General features: G+C 40.6%; 1 protein-coding gene across 4 annotated transcripts in view; it reads left to right on the forward strand.

The window, feature by feature from the left end:
- The window catches only part of ARHGAP8 (Rho GTPase activating protein 8), a 100,722-nt gene that overhangs the window by 63,508 nt on the left and 14,844 nt on the right, over positions 1-22,370 (forward strand). For all 4 annotated transcript variants that reach the window (XM_075899780.2, XM_075899760.2, XM_089770181.1 and 1 more), the window contains one exon: positions 15,259-15,332. In XM_075899780.2, the coding sequence (XP_075755895.2) occupies positions 15,259-15,332 (74 nt within the window). The remainder of the gene's footprint in view (positions 1-15,258; positions 15,333-22,370) is intronic.

The raw sequence follows: 22,370 nt of genomic DNA on the forward strand, positions 1-22,370 counted from the left end.
CTCAGGATCGGAGTTCCCCAATGCCTTGGAGCCCTCCACAACACCTCTGTAAAGCCTTATTGGATCTGTGGAGCCTGGACACACAGCCTGTGTGCTCCAACCGGAAGTCTTATCCCTTCTCCCAATCAGAGGTCAGCAAGATCCAACAACTGGAGGAGGAAGATGGTAAATCAGAATTGATACCATAGGGCAGGGGTTCTTAACCTTTTTATTTTCACACCTCCTCTGAAAGTGAACTTCATGTTCACACCCCCCTGGGAGCCATTTTGTGCACAGCTTAGCCCCACCCCCTCACCTGACAGGAAACTAGGGGGTGTGGCCAGGACTATAAGAACTCTGCCAAGGAGCTCAGTCAGGGCCCAGCCTCTGAGGGAGACAGAGGCCTGCCCAGAGCTCCTGACTGATGAGGCTGAAACCTGGCCCGGGCCTCCCACAGCCGCCTTCCCTCAGGCCAGCGAAGGCTTCCCTGCCTGGGCCGCTGAGGCCTGGCCAAGCTGGCCAGCAGGGCTACCCTCTGACCTAGAAGAACCCAAGGCTCTACTGGTGGCTGGCAATTCGGAGGACCGGCCTGAGCTTAAGGCCCGGCTCGAACCCCGAGGCCTGCCTGAACCCTGGAACCTGGCGAACCAGCTGGATGCTGGACGCAGCCGTCTGAGCTAATTCCCAAGTCCGATGGCTGGTGGCGCTGTGGGGTGAGTGAACCCCATTACAATGCCTAAATGAATAATATGAGCTTTTTACTTTGAACCTTTTCCTAATAAATTTACATAATATTTGAAGATGAAAGTCAGCAATGCTCACGTACTGTTATTGTACTGTGTCGTTACATAGGCCTGATTGATTCGTACTGCTATTGTAGTGCACCGATCTCTCGAAGTTAATAAGAAATTAATGTTTATAATTTTAATTCATAATATTAATTATGAAGAAATCTAAACTTTAGAATTTTATCCAGTGAGAAGGCAATTGTGATAAATTTTCTGGGAGGCACCTCGCACCTCACTGGTTAAGAACCCCTGTAATAGGGATTATCTTCCTCATCTCCTGAGGAGATGCTTTCTCCAGCTTCACTCTTTCCTCCAGATAACCATAGACTATTCCAGGATCTGTTATGGAGAGGGGCAGATAAGCTTCAGATCTCCTTGGAAGAGGTTCAGGATACATGACATAAGCACCTGCACATCGTACAGCTGACAGATCCAGCTTTTGGTGGATAGTGCTTTTGGTGAATGAACCCATGCTGGAACCAGCAAGCGCCATATGACACATGCCAGCAACTTGTGTCCCTGTCTCCAATAAGGCAGAAAAATGATACTTTGGTGCTAAATAAGGGAGCAGAGTTTCTGATTACCCACCTTGTCCTCAACTTTCTGGACATTCAAGTGGTCATTGAAAGATTCAGACAGCAAAATGCAAGAACTGCCCCCTATAAATAAAGGGGACAAACATTTGGAACTCCTACAAAGAAAGGTAGTTACATCAACCGGCCTCTGATTTAGAATATCAAGCTACCAGGCCCTGCAGGCCAATTATGATTTTCATGAACAATTCAAAGTTTCTAGATTCCAAAGAGAAACTCCCTCCAAAGCACATAGCTCAATTTCAAGTCTTTATTCATAGGGGTAAGTTGGGGGCTAGAAGTTCACTGCAAGCCATAGCTGAAGTTGCTGACAGAGCGACAGAAACAGTGGTGATTGCCATAGCTGTGTGCTATGGCTTATGGCTATGCACTTTGAGATTCCTGAGAGAGATCCAAAATATGGCAGAGGACTGTGATAAAACTAAACTCTTTAGCAAAAAGATAAGCCTTTGCATTTGTTAAAAGACTCTCTCAGGCAACCCTCCACTCGTGGGCTGGTGTTTAATTGAACCCAAAGAGGGAATACCATGAGTAGCAATAAAAGCCCATGCCCTGGCCACAGCCCTTCTACCACCAATGAATTTACAAGCTGTCCCATAAAGAGCAAGGGATGCAAAAATCTAGGTGCGCAGCCCATGCACCCAACTTCACACCCCCCTGCCACTCACAACCAAACTTTAGATGAGTTGCTTGGAAATTGCAAATCCTGATGCCATCTCCTCCCAATTTCACTGTCCACTTTGGCAGGTGTCTCGCACACTTTCCCTACAACTGGAGAGAAATAATGGACAAATGAGTTCTATTGTCCATTCAGGCTATACTAGCAAGTTCATTGCCCACCCCTTCAAAAAAAAAATCCCTTGCTGTCCCTTTTCAGAGACCACTCTCATGAAGTGATTTGCATCGAGGGGGTAGAATCTCTTCTCTAGCCTTTCCCTTGATGCTGAGGTGGTACCAGCTCTACTGCCGCATGCTGGAGAAGAGATTCTACCCCCTCAAATCTGAAAAAGGTGGTTCATATCTCTTGACATGAAAGGTGCAAACTTCCTTTTAGATATTCACCCTTTCCCACAGATGATTCCTCAGATATATGGTAGCTCCCCACCATATATAGGGTCCTTCTGCTCAATGGAGCAACAGCATTGCTTTACTAACACATTTTCAGTACTAGTAGCACAGCTCAGATGCAAAAGTACCACCATCTTCCTGTTTGTAAAGGAGTGGCTTCTTACGGTACATGGTGTCTGGAAGTCCTCGTTTCAACTTCCTTTCCTAGCATTCTTTCTGATTCTAACATAAGCTATAGAATTCATAAGAGAAACTCTAGATGTGGTCAGGACAAGTGCTCTCTTCTCTGTAGACCGATTCCACCCCACAAACAATCTGATAAAATAGATTACGGACACATGGTGTCATGTCCTTAGAGGACGCCTTTTGCCAAGCTCTACCTCCATTGCCTGAAAGCTTGCGTCTGAACAGCATATGTTCTGAGCAGACACAGCATGAACAGGTGACTGTGGTCTAGGGTGAAAGCCTCACAAACGTGGTAGAAGAACGTAGGGTTTGGGGTTCTCCCCCACACAGAAGAGCAAACAGTTGTTTCAAATTTCTCCCTGCTAGGGTAGGAGAGCCACATGGATGTTCACACACCTTAAGGCATTTGCATACTTCATGGAAACAGAATGCACATAAATCTTCTGGTATGAAGAAAAGTCCGAGAAGCCTGCAAAGCTATTTTACCACAAGTACAATCCTGGCCTATTAGGATAATATCAGACAACCTAACAATAATCTTTTGTGTAAGCAAGCAGGGAGTAGTGAAATTCATCTACTCCTTTTCATAGAAGTGGTCAGTTTATGAAACTGGTATATCCATAATCACATCACCCGGGGCTCACAATTCATTGGCAGGCAGCCTCAGCAGATAGTTTGCCATCGATCACAGGTGGCTGGCACCGATTATGACACAGTGGTGGATGTTATCTTTGCTCAGTGGGCAAATCCTACTTAGAAACTGTTCACATCACAGAAGAACATTCTGTTCCACGGAAGCTCAGGAACAGGTGTCCAAGCCCAGAGGTCTTCGGCTCTCCTGGAATGGCCAGGTAAGAGCTGCCTTTTCTCCCAGCATGCTAATACCTCTAGTTCTGCAAAAGACAGGTGAGACAGAGTTCCAGTCATCCTAATTGCTGCCGAGTAGCCCAAACTGTATTGGTTTCCAAGCCTTTTGTAAATGTCAGTCTATCTACCTATCTTCCATCCTTCCCAAGTCTATTAACCCAAAATAATGGCAAGTTCAAACCTCCCTACCTGGACTCTCATCATTTCTATTTAGTATTTGGTTGGATGTCAGATGTAGAGCACCTGAGCTCAGAAGTCATTGAAGCCTTTCTTAGTAATAGCAGAAAGGATAACACTTCCTGGTGGAATCCAGCCAAGTGGAAATGTTCTCAATCTGGCCCAGCAAAACCCATGGTCCTAGAGGCAGCAGGTATTCCGTCTATTTTGGATTATCTCCTGACTTTCAAGATGGCATGTGTCTCTCTCTCGGAACTCACTTCAAATCCACCTCTCAGCAATCAACACATGTCACCTACAATTGAAGGGTAATCCATCTTCACTCAGCCGATGATAGCTTGGTTTCTGAAAGGTGTGATTACAGTCTTTTCCTCAATCATAGGATCGTAGGATAAGACAGGACCTCAGGACGTCATCTAGTCCCGTTCCCTGTGCTTGTAGCAGGACTGAATACTATCTAGACCATCCCTGACAAGCAGTTGTCTAATTTTCTCTTAAAAATCTGCAACAGTGGAGATTCCACAATTTCCCTAGACAATTTAATGAACATGTTCATGTCAGAATTCAGCTTAGATCGCTTAAACTAGTGATGCTCAAGTACACAAGGATATGTATCCCAACTATTAGCCAAACCCCTACCGAGGAACCTTCTTGTAAATTCCATATAAAAGGCAATGTAAAAATTAAAAACAAAGTAGCCAGGTCTCTACCCATTCTAAATGAGAAATACATGTATTAATTTAAATTGGATTTATGGAGAAAGGTACACTAATGAGGAGGAATAATGCAGTGGAAGCCTTAGAAAACATAAAACTGAAAATTATCAAATAAGTCTCAATGTCTTTATGGTGAACTGCTCTTATTCAGTCTGTCTCCTCTTATGATTTCTGTAACTTGCATCCATAATCTGTTAGTAATCTTGCATTTCTCTAGCAAAGTGACAGGTTGCAAGCCTTTGAGTCATGAGGGAAGACTCCTCACTTTCTTAGGAGCTAAACAGAGCGAGGGCAGTTTTACATCATGTAGCAAATAAGAATGCACATCTGCTGACAGCAGGTTGACTGTGACGACTGTGCTTGTGAATTCTTGCATCACCGGATTGCAGCAGGTCACTGCAGAATTGCACCTTGTATTGGAACTTTAGACTATGTCTACACAGCAGCGTTATTTCAGGCTAACTGACATTACTCTGAAATAACATAGTTTGCATCTACACTACAAGCAGTTATTTCGACATAATGTTAAAATAATGTTGAACTGGAGGACTTTTTTTACTCGGACTCCTGTAACCCTCATTTTACAAGGAGTAAGGGGAGCCGGAGGAAGAGTGTTCCTTCTCAGACTTCTTGCTGGGTAGATGGCACCAAAAGCTGAAATAAGCTATTTTGACATTAAGCTGCACAACTGATGTAGCTCAGGTTGCCTAGCTTATTTCAGCTTTAGCCCTGCTTTGTAGACATGCCCTTGGAGGGACAGTTCACTTGGGCCCTTGTTCTACCCTTGACTGATTCTGCACTTGAGAGCATATAATCGCAGAGCCCACATGCAGCTACAGTGAAGTACATAGTGCATGGATAAGGCTGCGATTCGGTCACGAAAGTCAAGGATTCTGTGATCAGCTACTTGGGCAGCCTGCGGCCGGCCACAGCTATAGTGGCCCCAGGCCAACTACTTGGGTGGTCCCCAGGTCAGCCACAGCAGTCCTCTAGTAGCTGGTTTCAGGGACCACCCGAGCAGGCGTCCCCAGGGCGACTGGCTTTGGGGGGGCAAGGTCTACTGCACTGATGGCCTCTGGAGTGTTCTCTGTTTTAGGCATCTAAATCCCATTGAAAGTTATGGGAGTTAGTCCCTGAACTCTTGTAGACTACTTTAAAATCCCAGACAGTGAATTAGACTTAATTTCCAAGTGGGTTGAAAAGCTTAGTGTCAATTTAGCTTACAGCTCAGCTCAGAGTTCTATATCTGAATATTAAATGGATACACTCAAGCTGTTTAAGCTCCTTCAAGGAGGTATGTGATCTTCATGAAAATTCTCTGGGAGAATTGGGGGAGGGAGGGAGAAAAGAGATTTTTGAATCTGTTGAGGGAACACACAATGATGTGTGGTTATATAAACATTTTATTGGCATGAATTAAGGACCACCGCATTATTCACGAGGACCACATGCAGAAATGAGTTATACAGGGCATTTCAAATGAGTACCAATACAACTTTTATACCACACCACACTCTTTTGTATTTTGTTTATGCCGTGTATATTACAGAATTTTAGACATTTTTTAAGTGTTTTAAAAGTGTATTGGTGCCACTTTTTGTAACACTCTGTCCTTACCTGCGAGCTCCCTTCATTTTATGTGTTCACCTGCATAGATGAAAAGACTTATTTTTTCCCCTAAAAAAAAAAAAAAAAAAAAAAAAATATCTTTCCAAATTATACTATTATTTCATTCAAGTCACTTACCTGGAAATCAAGATATGGATAATGGAATTAGGGCCTATACGTGGGAACCATTTTTTAAAGAGGACCTGGTCAGTTGTTTGGTCCCCTCTCTTCTCTGCCACCCAAATTTTAAAATAACGCCATATTGTATCTCTGAGGATTTATGAAAGGGGAAGGGGTGAGATACGTCTCAATTCCAGGCTCTGACACTGACTTCTCATTCAGGCCCTGATTCAGGCAGAGCGCTTAAGCATGTGTTCAACTTTAATTCACATCAGTGGGACAGATGCAGATGGAGAAATTTAAATGCACGCTTAAGAACTCTGTTGAATCAGAGCCTTAATCTCTATTAGCTTCAGTTTCCCATCTGTGAAATGGAGGTACTGTATTGAAACAGAAACTCTTTGGGGCAAGAGCTCACATACTTTCTCGCACAAGGGGGCGCTGAATTTGGTGCAGAGCCAGAAATACTATCTTAATACAAGTAATAAATAGTATTACTAAATACATTATTAAAATCATCCAGAAGTGCTGCATGGGATTTCCTTAAAATCTGGGGCATGGGGACTAAAAAGATTGACCATATCCCTTTAAAAATAGCTACCGCATTTAGGTAAGATCCTTGGAGCAGGGACATCCTTTGTGTTGATTTGTGCCTAAACAGCACAAAACACACTGTCATTGTATGCTAAAGAATAAGATGTTAATTGAATTTCTAGCTACATTGGTCAGATTGTTCTGGAGCCAAATACTATCTACTTCTTTGATCTAAAATAACTCCAAAGGTTTCCAAAAAAAGGTTGTTTAAAAAAAAAGTTGCCCTTTTGAAAACATAGAATGAGTCAAGCAGTGAAGCTGATAATTAACTTCATGCATTTCATCATATAGAAGGGTTGTCTTCTTCCAGAATGTTTTGTCCTTGTTTTGTTTGAACACTAATTTATTGAGAGATGAAGCCTCGACTCAAAGTCAGTGGTACCATTCACATAAGTAATTTGCTAAACTAGGCTCTTTGTGCTCAGATAAAGTGGGCAGTGAGTATTGTGGGACATAAAGACTTACTGTTATTCGCACTAAGTTCTCCTATGTATAAATCGAGGCATTTCAAATAATTTCCATATACAGTACACAAGCATTCTGATATGAAGCAGGACATATTTTCTGTTCATTCACCAAGCCTACATCCACAATATAAAATATATAGACCTAGATGTTGACCATGTAGAAATATTTGCACAACCTTGATTTAAATGGAAAGAGGCAGCATCACTGTTGCTATTCTGAAAGAAACCATCACTAAAGATTTTATTTAGATGAAGTGCAAGAAAATAAAAATCAAGGCACTTTCATCATATATTGAGTTGATGAATAGAACTGTAATGCATAAATGAGGTTCCAGTTTTCAACATGTATATAAAAAAATCACAGCATGTGTCAGGCCTGGCATTGTCCTTTGGCGTACACCCTGCAAGTGCCTGTAAACTCCTGTTGCTCCATTCTGTTGCCTTTATAATCAAGGAACACCACAGCTGAGCTCCAGTGCAGCATGCAGGGTTGACCTTGGCTAATTATTGGCATCATTCTCAATTGTCTCTATTTGGTTTTTTTTAGGAAATTTTTTAGTTCATCTAGTGATTACCATGGCTGGGGCAGAGGAAGAGGAGAAAGTGCAGGAATTGCAACGATCCCACAGCTTCCACTTCAGCTTTTTTTAAAACCTTGGGCTATTATCACAAACATTTTAGGGCTCTTTCATTTTTTTGCTATAATCTTTCCTGTTTGTGTGTGCTGTGGATGGGGGGGGGAGGGCGGGGAGAAAAATTCTAAACTGAATCCCAGCATGTCATATAGGGAGGAAATGAGAGAGAGATTATCAACCAAGAATACTTAATGGTGAATCAGAACAATGTTCAGCACCCGCAGTGAGTTATCACTAGTCCAAAAACTATAACTGAATTGTTCGACATATACCATGGTGCATTAACTGATAATACAATCTACTCTAGAAAATACTTCCCCTGACGTGTGTGTGTGTATTAGAACCCATCTCTTTAAAAATGGCATATTATTACAAAAAGATTCAGATGTATGAATATGTTCTGCTGTATTGCTGCTGTTTAAACAAAATGTAAGATATCGTTTATTCTAAATTGCCAGTAGTAATTGCTGCTCTTTATATTTGCATTGTCAGCCATCCAGCACAGCTGAGCATGTCACTGTCTGGGACAAGAAAGGAGAACACAGATTATGGGCTAGATTCCTAACAGTAAATGGGAATAGTTTTGCTGAGCTCAGTGGAGCTGGGCTCATATATCCCCGCTGAAGTTCCATTCATCTTCCCTTTTGTCTTCGCAAGTCCAATAATTTAACACTAACAGGCATATTCTAAAGTGCTGTAAGAGACACAGTGTAGACTTTCATTATCACTTTAGGAGGGAGGGATAGCTCAGTGGTTTGAGCATTGGCCTGCTAAACCCAGGGTTGTGAGTTCAATCTTTGTGAAGGCCAATTTGGGGCAAAAATTTGTCAGGGATGGTACTTGGTCCTGCTGTGAAGGCAGGGGACTGGACTTGATGACCTTTCAAGGTCCCTTCTAGTTCTAGGAGATAGGCAATCTCCATTAATAAAATGGCATTAAAATTAAGAAACATTTTTATGTGGTTTATGGTCAGTACTCTCTTCCTTATTCAAGTGTTCGCCTCAGGGACCTTCTTTTGTAGGTGGTACCTGTCCTTCAAAGGAAACTGGGATCCTATGCAAAGTACAGGCAGTCTCCGGGTTACATCAATCCGACTTACGTCATATCCCTAGTTACAAACGGGGGGCGGAGGGGCACAGCTAGTGCGGGGTGCCTCCCCCATTGTCGCCACCTCTGGCGGCACAGGGGGTGCTTCCCCCCAGCAGACCAGGGAGATGCAGAGCTAGCGCCCCGCCCCCCCCCCCCCCCCCCAGCAGACCAGGGAGACTCGGAGCGGCTTTTCTTGCCGCTGAGGACACGGGTCTGCTGGGGGGAACAAGACACCAGCCAAAAGGGGGCACTCCAGAGCAGAAAAATTAATTTCCTAGGGAACAGCAGGAGCAGCAGGCAGTGAGACCTATTGTGTTACAGTCCCCACCTTGGGAGCAACAGCTCTTTCCCTCTTCAGCACTAGAGCTGCAAGTATCTTGTTAGCATCACGTGAAATTAACAAGTCCCTTCCAGCCTGGCAGAGGTGAAGCTGAAAAATTACCCAGTGGTGTGGGTGGGCAAGAATGGGGAGGAGCAGGACAGAAGGGATAAGCCCCAACCCCACATCCTGGCTGGAGCGGAGCAGGGTAAGCCCCGAGGGGATGGGTCTGGTTGCAAAGTGGGTGAGTGGACAATGAGGACCCACCTGTGGCTAAACTCCTGTTCCCAACACAGAATTTTTCTTTAAAATTAATCCTGTGGATAGATTCACACACACACTTCACAGGAAGGGATTTCCATTTTCTGCTCAGCAGAATACAACAACAGCTTTGATTATATCAATATTTCACTGTGCTCTCCAATGACTATTGATTACACTTAATACCCATTTCACTGAACCATCTGTAGCAAATTCTATTTGGAACAGTAATATGCATTGAATAAACTTTTTTTTAGTTATAAAAAACAAAGATTCTGACTATTAAATGAATAACTGGGATCTTTCAGGTACCCCAAAAGGAAGATTTGGATATAGCATGAAACACTGAAATTTATGATCAATTTTTAATTAAAATATCAACCAAAAAAACCTTCATATCTAAACAGTATGTGTTTTTCTTAGAATAAGGAAGTTGTATGAGAATCAGGGTCTTTTCCACCTAACTCCAGCTCCCCTTCCCCCCCCCCCCAAAATATGTACCAGTTCCGACTTACATACAAATTCAACTTAGGAACAAACCTACAGTCCCTATCTTGTATGTAACCCGGGGACTGCCTGTAATAGAGCTTTCAGAAATTGTTCCCTTGCATCTATTTTCTCTCCGAAATTGAAAAAAAATAAAAATAAACTAATACATAGCACGAGCAAACACTATAAATAACAGGCTTAATATTTATGCATTAGAATGGAGAAATGCATTTATAAATAAGTATTTGTATAATAATTGCTGTGTATTAAAATTGGTGTCCCCATAGTGAATGCAACTTCTAAAGAGATGAGAATAGGTTCCATGAGTTTAGATTATTGAAACTGACTAATGGTGTGATCAAGGTTTCATTGAGTGCACCTGGGTGCTGTTGCACGAACTTCAGTGAGAGTTTCATTAGACCCCAAATGTTTAGGACACTGTGGGCACGTCTAAACGATGGGGTTTTTTTTCAAAAGAGGTTATGCAAATTCCTTGGGAATTTCCATATCTTCTTCTGATCTCACTTTTGAAAGAGGATCTTTCCAAAATGAGAGTAGTCTGGATGTGGGGTTTTTTTTTTCCCAGGGAAAAAAATGCTCTTCCTTAAAAAAGGAGGTTTACATGGGGTTTTTTTGAAAAAGGGTTTTTTTCTCCCCAAAAAACTGCATCCAGACTACTTTCACTTTCAAAAGATCCTCTTTCAAAAGTCAGATCAGAAGAAAATATGCAAATTCCCACAGAATTTGCATATCCTCTTTCAAAAATTCTAAGTAGTCTAGACATAGCCTGTTTAAATAGCATACAACTATTTGTTATAACAGGAGCAACTCTTACAACTCTCCTGATAAAGATTCCTGTAATCTCCTTACCTCTGTCATGATTGCTGTAACCTCCTTCTCTCTAGCATCTCCAACATCAACCTTGCTCCCTTTCCTGATTTTCTAGGATGTCCGTCCCCCTCTTTTCTCCATAACATCTTCTGACTTTTATGGGAGTTGGTATGGGATCCCCCCTCCTTTTAAAAGCTCCTAGTATCACAGTGTAGCTGCTTGTGGATATACTCTGGAGAGGAAGAATTCATGAACATAACCAATTCTCAGAGCTAGTACCATTGTATTTTAAAACATGTGTATATCGCTATGCTAGTACAGACTACTAGCTACACAGTACCACTATAGCAACATTACAGAGGTTATGACTAGAACTGAAGGCCAGAAAACCTTTAAAGCATGTCATAGGACTTCATTGCTCAGAGGGAAATCCATCTAGGAGTACTGGGCTGTGGATCTCACTACTCCACCAAACCATAAGAACATAAGAATGGCTGTACTGGGTCAGACCAAAGGTTAATCTAGCCTAGTAGCTTGTCTGCTGACAGTGGCCAGTGCCAAGTGCCCCAGAGGGGGTGGACTGAAGACAATGATCAAGCAATTTGTCTCCTGCCATCTTTCTCCAGCCTCTGACAAACAGAGGCCAGGGACATTTCTATCCCCTGGCTAATAGCCTTTTATGGACCTAACCTCCATGAAATTATCTAGCTTCTCTTTAAGTCTGTTATAGTCCTCGCCTTCACAGCCTCCTCTGGCAAGGAGTTCCATAGGTTGAATACGCACTGTGTGAAGAAGAACTTTCTTTTATTAGTTTTAAACCTGCTACCCATTAATTTCATTTGGTGTCCTCTAGTTCTTCTATTATGGGAACTAATAAATAACTTTTCTTTATTCACCCTCTCCACACCACTCATGATTTTATATATCTCTATCATATCCCTCCTCAGTCTCCTCTTTTCTAAACTGAAAAGTCCCAATCGCTCTAACCTTTCTTCATATGGGACCCGTTCCAAACCCCTAATCATTTTAGTTGCCCTTTTCTGAACCCTCTCCAAGGCCAAAATATCTTTTTTGAGGTGAGGAGACCACATCTGTACACAGTATTCAAGATGTGGGCGTACCATAGTTTTATACAGAGGCAGTAAGATATTCTGGGTCTTATTTTCTATCCCTTTCTTAATAATTCCTAACATTCTATTTGCCTTTTTGACCGCCGCTGCACACTGTGTGGAAGTTTTCAGAGACCTATCCATGATAACTCCAAGATCTCTTTCCTGATTTGTCATAGCCAAATTAGCCCCCATCATACTGTACGTATAGTTGGGGTTATTTTTTCCAACGTGCATTACTTTACACATATCCACATTAAATTTCATTTGCCATTTTGTTGCCCACTCACTCAGTCTGGTGAGATCTTTTTGAAGTTCTTCACAGTCTGCTTCTGTCCTGACAATCTTAAACAGTTTAGTATCATCCACAAACTTTACCACCTTGCTGCTTACCCCTTTCTCCAGATCATTTATGAATAAGTTGAACAGGATTGGTCCCAGGACTGACCCTTGGGGGACACCACTAGTTACCCACTAGCTGTTGGCCCCTGAATTGCTGTGGCCACACAGTCTTGCCTGCAGTATGCTTGTGCACCCCAGGTTTCCACGCAGCTTCACAGGCAGCTATCACAAGCTTATTTTACATAATGGTGTGATACTGTACATTGACCTGGCCTATAATGAAGGTGTAAATCCTTTCACTGGCTATTCAAGTGCTATTTTTATATTGAAATGAATAATTCTTGGCTTGCGTGGGTAAGAATAAGATTCTGATGAGATCTTCATATTGCACCTGTAAGCACCACTATAGGAATAGAAGTACATTGGTGTCCGTGTTCCATTCCTGGGGGAATTCTGGGCCAAAAAAATTAAAGTTATGTAAAATTTTGCATATATTATTTGTCAAAATAACACTCTGTAATCATGCCAGTTTTAATTATTTTGGTAATTTATTTCAACAGTAGATTTATCCAGCATTGCTGGAGTCCTTAACTTAAGTAAGTTTTGTTTTTCCTCATTTAAATCATTGTTCTGGGGTGGGGTTGGGGGTGAGGGATTCATTTTGCAGGCTGCCCTGTGGAGAGGGGACAATCCCAGCCCCCTCTCACTGCAACAGCTTGGGGCTAAGTGAGAAGCATCTCTCCATGGCTGCCGTGGGCGCAGCTGGGGGAGGGGTGCACGTCCCCCAGCTGGGGGACTCACAGACAGGTACGCAAACAAACTCTGAAATATTAGAGTCCCTTTCTCCATTCCTGCTTCCTGCTGGCCCAGTGGGGTTATAGCGGTCCCGATCCCCATCTTTGACCCCTTACTTACCCCCCTCCTTTTTCATTCTGCAATATAACTATCCATATTGTCTATTACTTATTATCCTGTTATCCTTTAGGCACTTACACATTGTTTGTTTAATAATTTGTTCCAGTATCTTTCCAGCTGTAGAAGGTAGGCTGACTGGTTTTTAATTCCCTGGATATTCTTTGTCCTCCTCTTTTAAGGATAGGTTCTGTTTCCCTTCTCCAGTCCTTAAGGATTTCACCAGTCCTCTGTGAATTCTCAAAAATAATCTCTAATCATTATAAGATTGCTTAAGCTACTCCCTTAAATACCTAGGATCAATTTTGTCAGGCCCTGACAACTAGAGTACATCTACCTTAGTCTTTAAACTTTTCTTTCCTTATTCTGTCCTGTGTTTCCTTCCACCTTATGGTTAATATTAATTGGCTTAAGCATCTGATCATAATTAATCTTCTTAGTGAAGACTAAAGCAAAATAGGAAGTAAATGCCTCAGCCTTCTCTCTGTTACTAGCTCTCCTTACCCTTTAAGAAACTGACCCACTCTTCATCTTTTTTCTTGCTTCTATGTTATTTATAGAACCTCTTATTTTCTTTTATGTCTCTTACTAGGTGTAATTCATTTTGTGCCACAGTCTTTCTGATTTTGTTTCTACTAGATTGTGCTGTTCTTTTGTACTCATCCTTAGCAATCTGTTTCCATTTTTGGTAGGATTTTTATTTCTTTTTATTTACAGATTATTAAAGAGTTCCTGATGCAGCCATATTGATCAGCTACTGTTCTTCCTATCTTTCCTTCTCATTGAGATAGTTTACTGTTGTGCCTTTAATATTGTCTCTTTGAGAAACAGACAGCTGTCATGAATTCTTCTTTCCCTTAGCTTTTGTTCCCATGGGAGCTTATTGCCAGCTCACAGAGTTTGTTAAATATACCTTAACTAATTAAATTATTTTTTACAAAATAATGAGTAAACCACATATGCCAAGGGAAAAAAGAAATTATAATAAATCTGAAATGAAAAAACATACCCCTCCACATGAGCTATTCCAACTAAAAATAGTGCCATGAGGATATGGCTTGGGGTGTTTGTTATCTTGAATGGAAGTCTTATATTTTCTGTGTATCTGCCATAGTGATTGTACTTTCTCAAATATCACTAGCACGTGCACAGACCTTTACATTTCTTTGTCTTAGTACTCAGGGAGTGTGATAGTAAACTTGATTTTTATTTATAATAGGAAACCCATAATTATGTATGTAAATATATACCATTTTTAAATTTGAGATCTGCCTTTTTTTTGTTTGCTTCGTGTTCTCAAATAGTTATGGAATGCTGAGCAAATACTGGCCATCACTTTGTTATATTTTCAAAACTTGTCAGTCAAAGATATGTATTCTGTTAAGGGAGATAATTGCAGAATATTCTTGTCTGTCTAGATCAAGAAAATACTGTATTCAGTTTTAGCCTCAACTGCTTACTTGGGGTAGGGGGGAGGGGAGAGAGAGAGAAATCTTATTTCATGGGAATCTTTTAGAGTATTAATACACTCAACCTCACTATATCACATTGCCTTCAAAAATAAATAGTACAACATCCTTTTAATTATACATATATAGTAGCTTCAAAAGGAGACAAATGACAAAGAAAAATCTGCATGATAAAAGCCCGCTAAACTTGCAGCCTCCCTTGATCAAGACTACTTATAAAACATTCACAGCAAACTCCTTCTCTATCTGTCTTTAAACCTTCCACTAAAAACGTACTGCAAAATCCAATAAAAAATATCACCATTGTCGTCACTGCATCATTGTTATAAGCAACCCTGCTGTGGCTTGCTAATCTCACCGCATAAGAACCAGAGTGAAAACAATCAAAAGTGGAGGAAAGGGGGGGTGGGAGAGAAAGATCTCGTGTATTCTAGGTTTAATAGGGCACTGGTTTGGGTTTGGGTTAGAGTTTTTCAGGGGGTACTTTTTTATAATTGTAGAGAGCTCATGAGTGTGGTGTGGCACTTGCTTAATGTATGGTATCAACTGTATCTCTTTAAATTTATTTGGAAGCTGCTCCTTTCATTTAGTCTACAAATGTCATTTAAATGCAGTGGCACTTTTATTTTCTTCCAACAGTCTCAAGGACAAAAATAAAGGCCAAGTAATCCCGCAAGTAATGAAGCAAACTGTGTCCTATCTGAAAAATAAAGGTGAGATCTGTTTTTTGTTTGTGGGGAGAGGAGGGAGAACGTCTTCATAAGGCATCATTATGAATATGAAGAGCCAATTCACCAGAATACTTAGGCACACACCTAGCATGAAGCATATGCTTAGATCCCAAATAAACCAGTGTCTTCAGTGAGAACCACGCATATGCTCAAGTGCTTTGCTTAATAGAGGCCTCACCCTGATAGGGCTGTTTTATTATTACGTTGTTGTCCCATAAGAAATAATGCTTGTGTGCGTGGTTTTTTTTTTTTATTTTGTTTTGTTTTGCTTTGAAGCACAGGAAATAACAACCGAGAAAAGAATTCTTGAAATACACATTGTGGCCCATATTGTGCTATTGATTTCTTTTCAAGTAGAACTCCCAGTAAAAATCAATGGAGGGCATTCAGCTTTAAAAAATATAAGAAACTCAGATTTGAAAAAAATCTATTTCACAGAAGTGAGCCTGCCATACTCATTCAGCAAAATATTCTTGTTGTTCATTTGCAGGTCAGACATTATATTTAGAGTTTATAAAAGGTATATCCGTTACCAACCAAGGGCAATATAATTGGTTTCCCTATTATACACCTATACAGGAAATATGAGAGCATGAGACACTCTCCCCTCTTTGTGCCAGCTACCCAAAAGGGTGCAACTTCCCTTCTCACGCAGCTGGGCAAAGCAAGGAGTTTGTGAGGAAAGTCATAAGAACAGCCATACTGGGTCAGATGAAGGGTCGATCTAGCCCAGTATTTTGTCTTCTGACCATGGCTAATGCCAAGTGCTCCAGAGAGAATGAACAGAACAAGTAATAAAGTGACCCACCCCCTTACCATTTCAAGCTTCTGAGAAAAAGGGGCTAGGGACACTATACCTGCCCATCCGTGTTAATAGTCATGAATTTAGCTATCTATTTTTGTAACGCTGTTAAAGTCCTGGCCTTCACAACATTCTCTGGCAAGGCGTTCCACAGGTTAACTATGCATTGTGTGAAGAAATACTTTGTATTCTTTGTTTTAAACCTGCTGCCTATTTCATTTAATTCATTTATTTCATTTAACTTTTCCTTATTTACTTTCTCCACACCAGCTGTGATTTTATAGACCTCTATCGTATTCCCTCGCCTTAATCTTCTCTTTTCTAAGCTGAAAAGTCCCAGTGTTATTAATTTCTCCCTATATGACTGCTGTCCCATACCCCTAATCATTTTTATTGCCTTTTTCTGAACTTTTGCCAGTGCCAAGAGATCTTTTTTGATATGAGGTGACCACATCTGCACTCAACATACAAGATGTGGTCATACCATGGATTTAAATAGAGGCAATAAGATATTTTCTGTATTATTCTCTATCCCTTTTTCTAATGATTCCTAACATTCTGTTTGTTTTGGGGGGTTGGTTTGTGTGTTTTGTTTTGTTTTGTGTGTGTGTGTGTGTGTGTGTGTGTGTGTTTGTTTTTGAAGTAACCACAGTGATTCCAAGATCTCTCTTTTGAGTGTTAACAGCTAATTTAGTCCCCATAATTTTATATGTATAGTTGGGATTGTGTTTTCTAATATGCATTTCTTTGCATTTATTAACATTAAAATTCATCTGCCATTTTGTTGTCCAGCCACCTAGTTTTGTGTGATTCTTTGGACGTTCTTCACAGTCTTTGGACTTAACTATTTTGAGGAATTTAGTATCATCTCACTGTTTACACCCCTTTATCCAGATCATTTATGAATATTTTGAATGAGATGGGTCCTAGTACAGATGCCTGCAGGACACCACTAGTTACTTCTCTCCATTCTGAAAATTGACCATTTATTCCTACCCTTTGTTTCCTAACTTTTAACCAGTTATTCTCTGATAGGACCTTCCCTCTTATCCCATGACAGCTTAAGAGCCTTTGGTGAGGGACCTTATTCAAGGCTTTCTCAAAATCTAAGTACAGTATATCCACTGGATCCCCCATGCTTGTTGATCCCCTAAAAGAACTCTAGTAAGGCAGGATATCCCTTTACAGAAACAATGTTGACTTTTCCCCAACAAATTATGTTCATTCACGTGTCTGACCATTCTGTTCTTAACTATAGTTTCAAACAGTTTGCCCGATACTGACATGAAATGTATCAGTCTGTAATTGCCAGGATCACTTCTACAGCCCTTTTTAAAAATTGGCATCTTGGCTCCACTAAATGCATCAGCCAATGCAACTGATGAGCATAAAGAAGCAGCATTGTGTAACAGGTACAAAATTTGTGTAGTTTACTATTCATTAGAGAAGAGGTGGGGCAGATAGGGACAGAGTATCCTATTGTGGTACCTGGACTGTTGCGGGCATATTGCAACTGTGCACTTTGATCCTTCAGTTTTAAATTTTGATCCTTCAGTATCACTTTTTGTCCAATGATCTCAGAGTTTCACAAACACAAATGAAATCTTCTGGCATTTCTGAAGGGTAGATGCCAGTATCATCCCTCTTTTATGGATGGTTAAACTAAGACGTGGCACAATTAAGTTACTTTGCCCAAGATCACATAGTAAGTCAGTGGAAAAAAGGAATGGAACCAAGATTTCAGACAGGACCTGTATGAAACCTGTGTGGATAGATTTAAGTGAAAAAAACACTGGCTCAAAGTCTCTTTTAAAAGCCTGCCTTTGAGTGTGGTGTGCCAAAAATTTCTAGGATAGATAACCTTTTAAATGGGTTTAGAAGTGATCTTGATTGGGTTCTTTTTGTTGCTTGCTTTTTGTATTTTGTTTTGCTTCTGGTGGAAACCACGTTCAGCTCTCTTTTGCCACCCAAAATAAGGCAGTTTTATCTGAGATTTCCTTTTTAAAAAAATTATTTATTTTGATGGTACATCAATACCAAGAGTAACAAAATGCCTCCAGGCTATAAGACACCCTCTTCAGAGAGAGGCCCACCTAAGGCCCTCTGAATATTGCACTCAGTGTTCATGTCAATTAGATTTGATTTGAATTCATAAGTTCAAATGGTTCAGACCAGTTTAAACTTCCTTTGGAAAGGATCCATGCTAAACGCTACAAAATAAAATTGCCTCTTTTTGCACTATTGCTGACTCCCTGGCAGAAATACTGACTCCAATGAAGTCAGTAACAAAGCTCCCATTGACTTCAGTGGAGCCCAGGGATTGACCCATAGTTTCTAGATAAAATCACGAGGCCATGTAGGCTAAAATTTGAGTTTATATTCCACATTAAATAACAATCCCTGTTGTCCTTACAACAGTTGTTTCACTACAGCAAAACTAATTCATTGGCATATTAGTTACATGTCCACATGGAGGAGATAATGAATGAGAACCTGCTGCTGACTTGGAAAGCATCCATAGAGCTTCTTTGCTCCCATAGACTTATGGATTGCCTCCACTCATCTGCAGTATCCAGAGGCCAAATAATGGAAAGGGGAGTCCAATTCTGCTGTTAATATTAACTTCAGGCTTTCAGGGGGTGAGCACCATTGCTGGAAGTTTTGCTGAGAACCTCTGGAGTTCCACTTTCTGGAGCTTCACTTAACAGTAAACTGGAATAATGCTTCCAGGCCAAATAGAATTAACAGCAGCTGCAGACTGTTTCTGTGATTGTGAGTGTAAATGGGTAACTGATAGTCTCCAGTAGCTATCGTGCATGTGCCAATACATTAAACCCTCCATCGTGAATACAGTTAGCTCTATTCCAGACACATGCCACTGTCAAGATTTTGACTGCTACTTTGGTATGTTATACTAAATATGTATACTAAATATGTTACCCCACTAACGAGTACAGTGTTAAACCAAAGATGAAGTTGTCTTGAATTATGATATATTTATTGTCTTTACACTAATTCTGAAAACACAGTTAGAACATTTTCTCAGTTTTTGGCTGTGTTTTGGAGCAGTGCACACACATGCACTTTCTCTTGAATATCTTTAAGGTTCAGCAGGAAATTGAAGGTATTGTTACCATGATAATGCTCTCACAATGTGTCTTTCTCTAACAGTCTGCTGGGGAGATTTAGTATCACACCCTTTGTTCTTTTTTGTTTCTTGATGCTCTCTCTAGTTTTCTGCTACACTGATCTCATGCTCTCCCACCTCACCAGCTGCTGAGTCTGGCCTAGATACTCTTCGTCTGCCATAGCAGCTACAGCAAGGGCACAAAAGAAAATGAGCAGGCGTTCCGTTTTCATTCTTGTGATGAAGAAAAGCGCTGGTTCAGCCTTATCATTGCAAAGTCTTTTCTAGATGAAGTGATTTTGTTACCGGGCAGGCAGTAATAATCCTTGGGCTTTCTCTAGACCACATTCTCCCTTCCCTCCCCCCCCCCTTTTCTTTTTGGCTAAAAAGCCACTGTAACCCACCAGCTTGTTCTGCACATTTTCCACAGCCTATGAAAAGCAGTTCGCAGTCTGAATACATTCAGTTCAGTTCCTCTGTAACTTTTTTCAAAGCTACATATTCTAGCCAAGCACTAGCAAGCCTAAGTACATCCCCATTTTCCTTTCTCTTTGTACTGGCGTAGGCTCCAGACACCCGCTCTGGGCACGGACTTTCCCAATGCTCTGCTATCCCATACTTAAGCACCTATCTGTTTAGGGCTGCCATGTTTCCAGCCAGAGGGAGTTCATCATGAACTATGCTTCTAAGGCTACGTCTATACTGCAGCGCTATTTTGGGATAGCGGAGGAATCCTGAAATAGCTATTCTGCATCTTTTGAGCACACCCGTTATTTCAAAATATAACAAACTCGCTATTCTGACGTCCCTATAAACCTCATTCCATGTGTAATAAGTGGTGTTTTGGAAGAGTGATTTATTTTTAAATAAGTACTGTGTAGAGAGCGCCAAATTTTGAAATAAGCTATTTTGAAATTGACTAGAAATAAGCTACGTGCGGTCCTTTAAAACTGAGAAGACTAAGTTCAGGGAGCACATAATGGATCATGTGACCACAAATAGCAGGGGACACCTGTGGTAAATAGAGACAGCCTGTCCATAGGAGAGACCAGGTTCAGAGAATAAACTGGGAGAAACTCTACATAGTAGCCAGAGTAGGCTTGTCTCTCTCCCAGATGGCAGAAATCAGGAAATGGTTCTAGCATTTTGTGTTCCTTTGAGCCTGTTGTATCTTCCATTGTTTAATAAAACTTGCCTTGGATCAAGCCATTGACCTGCTTCAGCTTGGTGAATCTGCCCTCTGGCATAGACTTCTATCAGGTTTGTATGATATCAAATAGCATTAAAAATTCAACACTGGTAAAGGTCACAATGGCTAATTATACATTTCAGAGTTGTTGGCCTTAGTGACTTTTTAACAAAAGCTGTATTTTTACCAGGATTCACTGAGACATTATAAATTTCAGATGTGGTTGAGAGGTCTGCAGAAACCTCAAGAAAAAAATAAACCTGGTAATAATAAGAACCAATTTCATTGGTGCCCAAGTATATTACATAATCAGAGATATCAGGTGTAACTTGAACTTATTAATTCTAAAATCCAAGGACTAGACTGTGCCATTTAAGCAAAGCACAATCACACAGTCCCATGGGGAGAAAACCACCGCTGTGCTTCTGTGTTGGGAGCAGTGCAACTAATCACAGTTGCACTGCTGGTCAGTGTCTGAATGGGACTGGGATCATGGCCTCACCTCCTACCCATGTGTATTTGTCACTATACACCCCCTTGGAATAGAAAGGGAGCAGCCCATTCAACTAACAAAGCCCACGGGTTGATGTTATACAAGGTATATGATATCTGCCTTACATAGGAAACACAAAGGGAAAGGAAGTTTCCTCAAACCTGTACTGTGATCCAATGTGAGGTCAAAGTAGAATATACTCCTAGGTGTTTGGGGAATTTTAAAACACAAAGATTGGGTATTTATGTATTGTGCTTCAGCCAGTGTGATGTTTTTTAATATAATTGCAGGCCCATCCCTCCTTTTAGTTCTACGAATTTAAATCACTAGCTCTCATTTTGAAAGAGGAATCCAATGTGTTTCTAATTTTTCTCTCTGACACATTTTTCAGTAAAATCATAACACAAATGTTTTTTGTTAATTTTTTATCAGTTTTGACCCTTCCTAAATATTCCTGTGTATTCATCCTATGGTACAATAAGTCTTGTGTTTTAGAAGAGATTTTTGTCTGTACTTTACTGATTTTAGTTCTGAGTGTACCACAGTGTCCTATAACTATATACTGTGCCATTACAGACTATGGCATTGCAATATACAATTCTGCCTATGGTATTAAGATCCTTTTTATTTAAAAGGCAAGATAGAGTATCCAGCTGTTTTCAGTGATGATTATGAAATAGTTTGAATATATAACCAGTTAAGTTCACAAAGCTATGTAGTTATTTGTCAGTGAATACATGTGGTAAGATAAAACATCCTCTTCCCAATTCAGATCACTGTGCCATTCTGTATAATAAAATATGTTTAATTCTCTCCTAATTTTATTTTTAATTCTGGGCTTTCTGAACCAGATCTTTATATGCTATACATTAGCACATCTTTGTTTACTTGAGTGAAGCCAAGCCAGTTTACACCAGCTGAGGATCTGCAACTTGGAGTGGGGTATGGGTGCATGACTTGGGATTGCAATGGATTGCTCCTAAGTAGTTCAAATTCATAAGCAAGCTTTTGAAGTAAACCATCACTTAACTTCCAAGGAATATATTGCCAAGGTCTGTATATACAATTGTTTATTCTATGGCTGGAATATGCTATTAATGGCAAAAGAAGTTAACTTGTCTGCCAAGATGAGGAAAACATATTTTTTTAAATGCAGCATTCTAAGTCATAATGTCTCAGAGTAGGGACCGTGTTTGTGAGACTACTTTTTTGCCATTCACTACTTTTATCAGTGCTGATGTGTTCACTGCAAAATTAAGAGCATTTTTTTAGCATGTGCTTGGCAGAGCTGGTGGTAAATAATACTGTATTAGGTTACTCAAAAAGGTGGTTGTGTCTCTCGCTCTTAACCCAACAATATAATATGAAGGACCCACACAGGGATAGTGCAGTCTGAATATTAAGTTTAC

This window comes from Pelodiscus sinensis, chromosome 1 (genome assembly GCF_052426305.1).
Source record: "Pelodiscus sinensis isolate ZL-2025 chromosome 1, ASM5242630v1, whole genome shotgun sequence".
Classification (NCBI taxonomy): domain Eukaryota; kingdom Metazoa; phylum Chordata; order Testudines; family Trionychidae; genus Pelodiscus; species Pelodiscus sinensis.